At 30.8% G+C, this 10,904-nt stretch overlaps 1 protein-coding gene across 1 annotated transcript; it reads left to right on the forward strand.

Annotated features, from left to right (window-relative positions):
- LOC131610738 (arginase, mitochondrial-like) lies at nucleotides 1–3,513 on the forward strand. Its single transcript, XM_058882778.1, has 8 exons — nucleotides 1–93; nucleotides 1,108–1,215; nucleotides 1,555–1,692; nucleotides 1,895–2,057; nucleotides 2,153–2,286; nucleotides 2,379–2,588; nucleotides 2,813–2,923; nucleotides 3,022–3,513. The coding sequence occupies exons 2-8, from the start codon at nucleotides 1,111–1,113 to the stop codon at nucleotides 3,286–3,288; spliced, it is 1,128 nt and encodes a 375-aa protein (XP_058738761.1). The 5' UTR covers nucleotides 1–93; nucleotides 1,108–1,110; the 3' UTR covers nucleotides 3,289–3,513.
- Nucleotides 3,514–10,904: the final 7,391 nt, after the last annotated feature.

Genomic DNA, 10,904 nt, shown 5'->3' on the forward strand with positions numbered 1-10,904 from the left:
AAATAGCTAGGTCATTCCCTTTGCTTAACATAGTGAGTTTCATACATTGGTCATTTTTCTTTGTTATATCATACAGAGAAAGTAGAGAACTTGGTACGTAGTAGTAAGATATATAAGATACCTAGATATTGTTCTCTTTCTTTTCTTTTTTTAAAAGCTCAAAATTTACATTTTGAGTTTGTTTTTGTAATGTTAAAAACATTTAATAGTTTTATTGTGTTTAATGTATTTTATGTTTTTTTTTTCTTGGTGCTCCTAGTTTTTGTCTTACCACATATTCTAGTTTTGCATTGGATGGGTAGTTTCTCTTGATGTTTTCCTTTTTTTTTGTTGTTGTTTCGTTTTATCAGATTCATTAGTTGTTTTGGTATTTTTTATGGAAATTTTTTTAGGTGAACACGGACATAAGAAATTGTTTTAAACACAATCAATCACAAAATTTTAATTAATTAAAAAATAAATCAAGAGTTTTCTCTCTCCTTTATAATCTCAATCACCCCATGAATCCAATTAAAAACAAAATTAAGATTAAAATAAATTAAAAAATTACTCTCTTCTTATTAGTTGTTCCTAAGAATATGAATTTAAGGTCATTTTCATGCAAGAATTTCTCTTTTTTATGTCATTTTTCAGTTTATTGTATAATATTATTTATGTATAATATTATTTGCTTTAGAAAAATAATCATGTTACTCATAGTTTAAATGTTTTTATCCTTGCAATGTCATTCTTTGATATTTATTAACAAGACATCATTGTTTACAGATATTACTTCAAATAACATTTGAATGTGTAGATTATATATATTTTTTGTTCTATTATTCATTATTTTTTTCATGTGGAAATTATTTTTTGTTAAATATGTGTAATATTCCTTTTAAATTTTTTACTAAAAAAAGAAGCGAAAATAATTTAAAAAAACCATATTGCAAGGATCAACTAAAATATGTTTATAGAAACTAAAAGAAAAAAAATGATATGTTTGTAAGATTAAAAAAAATATATTTTAACAAACATAATATTTTCATGAGTATTTACAAATTTCTGCAGGATTTTTCTCTTAAAATAGAAGGCAACATGTATAAAATGTTAAGTGTTTTAATGCAGAAAATGATGTCAATCCTAGCACGCAGAGGCTTCAAGCATACACTGGACAGATCAACTCGTATGATAGATGGTTCACCTTCACTTGTTCAAGGAAAAACAAATTTTAAGGTAACGAAAAGTAGAGCCGTCTTATGTTTTTGGAAATTCTAATTTAACTATGTTTTAATAGTGATAAATCTAATAAAATTTTATTTAAGTACGTTTTAACTGTGATAAATTTTAAGTCTGGGCGGTAGCACATCTACAAAGACACCGTGATAAATTTTAAGTTTGGGCGGTAGCACATCTTCAAAGACGATATGAGTAAAAGGATTATATTTTACTATTTTAGTTAATATTGAAGAAAAAAATTATGTCATACAATATAGATTTTTAAAAAATGGTACAAAAGTTTTGACTTCTATAGAAAAATAAAATGCTGAATGTTTATTTGTTCATTTGTTACAGAAGATGATCTCAAGTACATCAGCATTAGGCTCCAATTTCCATAAAGGTCAAGAAGCAGTAACTGAATTGACAAATGCTGGTCAAGAAAGTGTGATCAATGCATCACTTACATATCTCAAAGAAAAAGCTAAGCTTAAGGCAAATTATTTCCACAACTGACTTATTTTAATTAATTTGTCACAAAAAAATCATGAAATTAATTATAAATTTTAATAAAAAATGTTCTTAAATTTCACCATTAAATTTTGTCACTAATTTCGTCACTAATTTTCGACGCATGATAAAGGTAGAATGGGATTATTTTCCATCACTAATTTTTAAGTTGGTTAATTTTGTATAGGCAGAAATTGCAAAGACTCTTCTGAATGGTGCTACAGCAACTTCAACTCTTCTTGGAGTACCTTTAGGACACAATGCATCATATCATGAAGGCGCAGCATTTGCGCCTCCTCGCATTAGGGAGGCTATTTGGGATGATAGCACAAACTCAACAACCGAAGAAGGTATACACATAGTCTTCGCTATTTTAACTCAAAAGTTTATTATATAAATTTTTAGATTCGAACTCAAGTCACCACATTTTTCTGTTTTTCTGTAGGCAAGGATTTAATTGACCCGCGTATATTAGCGGATGCGGGTGATATCCCAGTCCAAGATATGCGAAATTTAGGAGTCAGTGAAGAGAAAATAATGAAGTTTATCAGTGATTCTGTCAAGATAGTGATGGATCATGTATACTTACTAATCATATTCTTCATTTTTATGGTCTTTACAAGAATTTATTTTATTCTCATATTTTTTCGCATTGAATAATATTTTTGCAGCCTCCATTGCGTCCCTTAGTTTTGGGAGGTGATCACTCAATATCATATCCTGTTGTTAGAGCTGTTTCTGAGAAGCTTGGAGGAAAAGTTGATATTCTTCATTTTGATGCACATCCTGATCTCTATGAAAATTTTGAAGATAACCATTATTCACATGCTTCACCCTTTGCTCGAATCATGGAGGGTAAATATGCCAATCGACTAGTGCAGGTATTTTTTCAAATCTTTATTTCATTTATTAACATGTTACATACTTCAAGTGCTTTGTGATTAATATTCACTATACAACTGCTTAAATACGCATCACAGCATCCACAATGACTACAGACGTAATTGCGAGTTGAACCACAATTTAAATTTATGATTACAGTTTGTAAAATATATTGCGAATATATGTTTTTTAATGCTTCTAACTCATTAATTAATTTTCATAGGTTGGTATACGATCAATAACTGCGGAAGGAAGAGCACAAGGCAAAAAATATGGGGTAGAAATACACGAAATGAAAAATTTCGCAAAAGAACGCGACTATTTAGAGAACTTGGTCTCTTTCTCTTTCTCTTTGTTTTTTATTATGATCAAATTTTATAATGCTTAATATATTTAATTTTTGAACCTTGATAAATTTATTTAATTGCGCAGAAACTTGGTACTGGTGAAGGTGTGAAAGGTGTATATGTATCAATAGATTTAGATTCTCTTGATCCAGGCTATGCTCCAGGAGTGTCTCACATTGAATCTGGAGGTCTTTCTCTAAGAGACGTTCTAAACATTCTTCACAACTTCGAAGGTAACATTGTTGGTGGAGATGTTGTTGAATACAATCCACAACGTGATGCTATCAATAACATGACTGCACTTGTTGCTTCTAAGTTGGTCAGAGAATTAGCTGCAAAGATGTCCAAATGATGAATCAAGTGGGTATTCTGCTGCTGGGATTTGGTTATTACTAAGTTTTATTTGAAGCATTAATAAAATATTAGTGTGTAGATGTGCTTTAGGCTTTACCTAGTCTAAGTCAATGCATATTAATGTTTGTGCCTTTGTTTTTAATTTGCCTGTGTTGAGTTTATGGCTAAATAAAGACAAAATGTTTGTCAATGTTTTTTGTTAATTAATGATTGTGTAGACACTACTAAGAATAATTATTTTTTTTCAGTTGAAAATGAGTTTTACTTTAGTTTTGCGAACAAAGTAACGAAGAGTGTGTTATTGAAAGTGCATCGGAAGGAAAAAGTGGAACTGATCATGGGTTTGATCCCCAACAATATTATTTTTATACCCATGATATAGATCTATGAGAACCCATCCGAACCTCATGGATCCACAAACATAATGCAAATATAACAAGTATTATGAATAAGATGAAAGATTAAATTTGTTTGATAGATTAATTTAGGCATAACTCCATTTACATAAAACACTTAAAATACATAATAATAATAATAATAATAATAATAATAATAATAATAATAATAATAATAATAATAATAATAATAATAATTATAATTATAATAATAATAATAATAATAATAATAATAATAATAATAATAATAATAATAATAATAATAATAATAATAATAATAATAATAATAATAATAATAATAATAATAATAATAATAATAATAATGTATAAACCTAACTCAAGAAAGAAAGAGCTTTTTGGTAGCTCGACCAAACATCTTTAACTTTAATTTTAAATGCCATAGTTTTTTTTTTTTTTTATGAAATTCTTGACTATTTAATGATCCATGACTTATAATAGTAGAACCATCTTAAATATAAAATCCAAAGATTTTAGACCCTTTAGCCATAATCAATGTACCATAAAAAATTTTCAGCACTGCACATTTAATTTTAGTGAAATATCCTAAATCATTAGAGATGTTTATAGAAGATAAGTTTCACTTAAGCTCGGAAATATACCTCATAATGGATTGAAGAGACTCATGATTATCAAACATTTTAAGTCTAATCATACCAATACTAATAACTTAGCAAGCTTTTTACTGTTACCAAGTCGAACGAATCAACTCTCTTTCTGGTCCAAAGTCTCAAACTATTCTTTCATTGGGAACATGTGATAAGAGCATCTTGAGTTCATGACTCAATTCTTTTTCTTTATTCAAAATCATCACCATTAGTGTACCAACACATTCATAACCATCACCATCTGAGGAAACAATAATCTCAATTGTATCACCCTTGCTCCTCTTCTTGTAACAATCCTTCTTGAAGTGGCCAGATTTATGACAAGTTAAGCATTTTAATTTTGATTTATCAAAAACCATGGAGTTTGACTTTGACATTGATTTCTTTCTGTTTTGGTTTTCTCCACTCTCCCTAACAATAAAGTCTTCATACGATCATCAACCTTTTATTCTTTCAATTTTGTTAACTCCTTGGTTCTTATATCCAAATTAGCCGCCTCTAAGGTAATAGTTTCTTCCTTACCTTATATATGAGCATCCATGAAATCCTCACAAAATATGGGTAATGACATCTACTAGAGCTGAACCATGTGATCATCATTAAGTTTCACCTCAATATTTTGTATGTCATTAATGATCTTGATAAATTTCTACAATTGCTACACAATATATTTAATCTCCTCCATTCAAAATGAGTAAAGTTGTTGTTTCAGACAAAACATGTGTGCCAAGGACTTGATCATATAAAATGATTCAAGTTTGACTGACATCTTCATTGTGGTCTTCTCTTTGATAACTATTATTAGGAATTTTGTATGAGGAATAATTTTGTATGAGGAATAAAATGATTCAAGGACTTAGATATTATCTATCATCTCTATCTTCTCTACTTGTGTTAGGTCTACATGCATTATTACCTAATACATCTACACACTTTTGTTGAATTAGTGTTGTTTTCATTGTCTCTTTCCACAAGAAAACATCATTGTCTCAAAAATTTCTTAATATCCCCTTTGAAAACACGAAGTTCACTTGTAAGCATAACCCATTTCTGTCATACCCCAATTTTTGACCCTAAGATTCCCCAATCATTTGCATCTTTACCATTGATCAAGATCACAATCTTAAGTTTAACCATTTTAGCTTTGTGTTGATCTTGTCTTTGAGGGATGACTAAGCACCCATGTTTGTTTAGGTTGTGAATATTTATTTGTTATATTACACTAACCAAAGAGATGCCTCTTTCTTTCATAGCTTTTTTCCTTGTAGGTTATTGGAGCAAGTGCCTTCTACTCTCTCCTAAAGCTAGGGTTTTATGGATTAACCCCAATCAATGGGTCATTCATGGAAGCTAAAAGTCTTAAACATCAAGGTAGTTATTCTCATCATTAAGATTCAAATTTTAAGCATCTATCCATTTCATTTAATCAAGTCTATCTCAAGATTATGTAGCTTGGTTCATCAAGAAACTTCATAGGTTCATGTGTTTATTTCCATGCATTCTTCAACAAGTTTCCCCAATCTATGAACCTCACAATTAAGTGTGCTTAAAGAAAACCTTATTTCAAGGTCTTATGTACCCCCTTCATGCTCTATTATGCATGAAAAGTTCAAACGATTCATAGTTGATTCAAGAAGTTTGACCTAATTTGACAAGTTCTTGATTCTATGATTAAAAGACTACAACTCCCTCAATTTTCAACATTTTTTAGTGCTTCTTTTTGAAAATGATTTTCCTTGACATCATCAACATGTTATCTTCACAAGTCAAGAGGAAAATTTATGAAGAAAGTCATCAAACGTGAGAAGAAATTATAGGTCCTCCTTTTGAAAGTTCAAGGAATTGTATGTCTACTTCAAATGATCATAACTTGGTCTATTTTTATCACCTTTAGCCTATTCTTTTTGCATAGTAATCTTGAATGTGTCTAATTCAATTCGTATTTAAAGATCAAGAGTAAGTTTTGAGTGGAAGATCATGAAAGGAAAAGAAACATTATAGGTCATTTTAAGATGCCTAGGTTTTAAGGCATACCATGTCTGCAAGACTGACCTCAAGTACAAATAGCTCAATTTTAACTTTCTCTTTCATAACTTTTGGCTCTAAGCTAATTTTTTCTATTCTCTACAAATTTCATGTTGGGACTTTTGATCAATTCAAGCTCTAAGGCACTCATTTGAGACATGCACAAAGGTGTTTGATGATGACCTCGCATGATTGCCTTATTTTTGCTCAAGTTGTCAAAGGCATATCTCTTAATTTACAAGACCTATGGAAGTGATTCTTTTTTAATTGTGTTCATCTTGATGAGAAGAGTATTTGGCTCAAAGAAAAATAGAAAACGCACGAGCCAATTGTAAGAAAGCCTAATTCAAAATTATGCATTCATAGAGGTCAAAAACTTAGAAATTTTTCTAAGTGTTGAAGCAGTTGTTGTCACCAACTTTGAGGACTTGTAATTTTATGCTCAAGTTTATAAATGCAATCTTTCCAAGAACATTTTAAATTTTGTTAAATCATATTTCTAAAGCTACCAAGATCATGCCATAAAGCCTCTTGAGCAAGTTACTATGTGAATCTGAAGATGCCCTAAATCTCGTTTTTTGAAACTCATTTTTTGCCCTAAATATCTAAAGATTTGAAAGCTAGAGGTTGAAGACAATGCAGTGGCATCCTTCAACCGATGATAGCGGGACATTTGTTTTATTTCCGTTGGTTAGACCTTCTTTGGCTCGATGAAGCAAGTTGACTGAGGGCCTATGGTGGAATGCGCGTAGAGATCCTGCCAACGCATTAATGAAAAGATCCAAGGGCGTGAATTGATGAGAGCATCCAATGATGGTGTGTCTCATTTCATATGATATGATATTTTATTTTATTTTAAGATTTTTTTTATTTTAATCATTTTTGAATTTTATTTCATTTTAAATATCAAATCACATTTAAAAAATCCCAAAAAATTCTTAAAAATATTTTGATTATTTTCTTATCCAATGAATATTTTTGTGGAATTTTATTTTGAGTATTGATATTTTATTTGAATTTTCCTTTGTTTTTTTTGTTTTAATTGTTTTTTAAATACTTTCTGATTTTCAAAAATTATGAAATAATTTGTCAACACTTGTTGACTTGTTTTTGACCTCTGATTATTTTTTGGGATTTTTATTTGGTGTTTTGATACCCTTGGAGTATTTCATCAATAAATTCCAATTAATTAGTCATTTTTGGTCATTTTTAAATAGTTTTATGTTTTTGAAAATTACCAAACCTTTTTCTAAAATTCTTATATAGTTTTTCTGATTTTATTATGGTATTATTTGGTGTTAAGATACTCATTAAGTATTTCATCAAGAATTTCTTCTTAATTGACCATTTAAAATTTCTTTTATTTTCTTTTATTTGTTTTCTCCCTCCATCTCTTTTCTTTTTTATTTGTGGGTATAAGTCTTGGGGTATCTATTGTGAAGAGGTTATGATTTTATCATTCTTCTGATGGATCATCAAGATGAAATCCCATAAAGACAAAAGAATTCATCTTGACACCTTTGATTTTATCTTTGATCCATTCCCCTCCTCCTTCATCTCAATCCCTTTTTTTTTTTTGTTATTTTACATGTGTTGCAAGTGTTTTGGAGAATGATCTTCTATGTCATATCTCTAACTTGTTCTTAAACACATAAGTGTTATTGACCGACCTCGTTGTAGGGTGACTTCCATATAAGTTACTTGGGAATTGCTTAACATAGCGCTACATTTTGCCCCGTATCAGAAAATGATCATTCGTGGCCTAAATCTATGTTAATAAGCCCAAGGATGATTGATTATTTGACAATTGGTTCAAGACCTTTGAAAACTTGAGGTTTTGGTATTATCAATCCTCCAATGAGTTTTCATCAACTTTGACATTAGTTCAGTATTTAACCATTATTGATCATTAACTTTGACAACTAACTTCTAATTACTAACTTCTAAATTTACTTTTATGCTTCTTTTATTATTTTGTTATTTACATTTATGCTTTTATTTTACCATTCATCATCCATTATCATGTTTATGTTTACACACTTATCCCTTTGTCTATTTGGACCTATGTTTATTCCCTTTTTCCTTTGTCCATTTTTGGACTCTTATTTTATTCTTAAAACATTAATAATTAACTTGAACATTAAAAGACTTAAAGATCTCTTGGACTATTGGTTACTATCCTGGGCACTTTAGAGATCTTGACCTTATGGACTTAGTACTAGGAACCCTGTTGCCTTGAGACCTTCGGACCTTGTGTTATCTTATCTATTATTCTCTCTGAAGTCCTTGGAGTAAACTCAAAGGCATTGGGAATTCTCTCTGTATGCAGGTTATTTTGAGTTATATACTTGTTTAAAGTCCTTGAGGTCTATTCCAAGGCACTGTGATTGAGGATTCATTTGTATACAACTGTTACTCTGGCCAATTTTTGTCTCAAGAAAGCTCACCTGGTTCATTGAAGATTTAAGATAACAAAACCCTCGCTTGGTTCAAAATTATTCTGAGGCTAAGTTCATATGATACTTGATACTGTGGTTGTTTGTAAATCCAAAGGATGGGAACTATACATTGACTTCTTTATGTCTAGTGTTGGCTTCTTGTTGGTTAGATATTTCTTTACCTTATATTTTACTTTATGTATTAGGATAGTCCCTTCATCTCCTCCCATCTTCTTAAATTTTCAAAATCTTCTCCCTTTTTTCAAAAACCTTCTTATGGTTGCAAACTCTTTCAAAACTTTGTTTCAAAATCTTTTGCCATTTTGTGGCCTTTTATTTAAAATCCTTTTCAAAGTTTAGGCATGATTAATCTTCATAGTGGAGTTTTAATTCCCTAACCCCTAGATATTGATTGATATGATTGATTCTTTTCCACTTGAAAGAACTAATGGCATACTTGTTGATTTATCCAAGTTGGAGCCCTTATTTCATTTATGATGCAAAGGATCCATCTGGTCTCATGTTCAAGTATGGTTGGCTGAGTTTTCTCCTCTAAGATGATAAAGTATCTATCTAATTTTAAACAAATCTTTTATTTCCCTTTTTAGTGGAACTATAGTTGCTCTGAATTATCCACTGCACTCAGGGGGTATGTAGGCACAAGATGTTATATCTTGCCGAGCATAATTTTAAAAATACACAAACTCTCTTTTGCATACAATTCTTTTCTTTTAACACACAAATTTACAAAAAGGTTCCTATGGAGTACCACAGACATGAGGGGTGCTAACACCTTTCCCTTGCATAATCAACCACCGTACCTAAGATCTCTGTTTTGTTTTTGCTTTAAAAAACATTTTTGGGTTTTACTTCATTCTTTTCCCATTTCCTTTGGAAACAATAAAGCGCGTTGGCGACTTTCACTAAAATAATGAGTTAAGTCAATTCAATGGCTTTGATCTCAATTTTTCCCCGCTACAGAAAATTGACGACTTCACTAGGGAGTAGTCCTCTAAGTGGGTTAAGTCTATTTTTGTTTATATGTGTATATTGTTATCTTTATATATTATTGTGTGTTTTGTTTGTTTGTTTGTTTTTTGGGTGCTTGGTGATCCCTCTGTGTGAGATAAATCCTATACTCAGACTTGAGTGTACATTAAGATAGGATGGTGGTATAGTCATTTTGGCTTATGTGGAGTTAATCCTTAATTAGCTGACTTGAGATCCCCTAACTCAGTGGATGTCTCCTTGAAAGTGGTGATGCTGAACAAGTTAATTGTGAAAGCATCGTCGATTTCAACCTTAGAACATGAGAAGCTGAGGACCTAGAACACCTATACTCCTCTTGGCCTTATTAGGACGTAGTGTGGAGACTATTTGGGTGTAGACCTAATTAGTTGTTACGCGATATTATACTCAGGCAAGTTTCTCTTGAGAATATTATTGGCTGGCAGGTAGTTGTTTAAACCGATAATATCCAAAAGATGCAATGTTGACCTTGGGAACTTTGTTAGAACTCGTCCTATAGGTACAATAAACCCTTAGTACATCATACCTTGTGGTTGGTTCTTACCCATGGCTCCATGATCGTGACGTCGAACCTTTGAATCTTGATTGTGATCTTGTGTGTGATCTTGATTGTGGTTGTGCATTCATGCATTCATGGAAAAAGGGATAACTTTTTCATTTAAGTTTCAAGGAACTAAGGATTTCTATTTGCAAACTTCAGATTTAGAGATTATGGAACCTGGAAGAAGGAATACTCACAAGTACAGTTTCAAGGATCCTAATATACAAGAATAAGAAAGCTAGCTTCTTTATATTCTATCCACCAGAGTTGAAGAGGGACTTCTTAATACTTTGGTCCAGTTCCACGATCCGATTTATCGATGTTTCACCTTTCCAGATTATCAACTGGTACCCACTTTAAGAGTTGCTACCTTGTGAAACAATACTAAAATGACCTATAAAAATCTCATTACATTTTCAGAAATTCACAACAAAAATGTACATCTTTTTCACCAAAAATTCCAAACGCTCTTCGCTACATTCGAGTTTTCATCTGTTTTGTGCAAACTCGAGAAGACTAAATTATCCTAAGTATTCATGCGTAGAAACTCTAAGACAATT

The sequence above is a fragment of the Vicia villosa genome, linkage group LG1 (genome assembly GCF_029867415.1).
Source record: "Vicia villosa cultivar HV-30 ecotype Madison, WI linkage group LG1, Vvil1.0, whole genome shotgun sequence".
Lineage (NCBI taxonomy): Eukaryota > Viridiplantae > Streptophyta > Magnoliopsida > Fabales > Fabaceae > Vicia > Vicia villosa.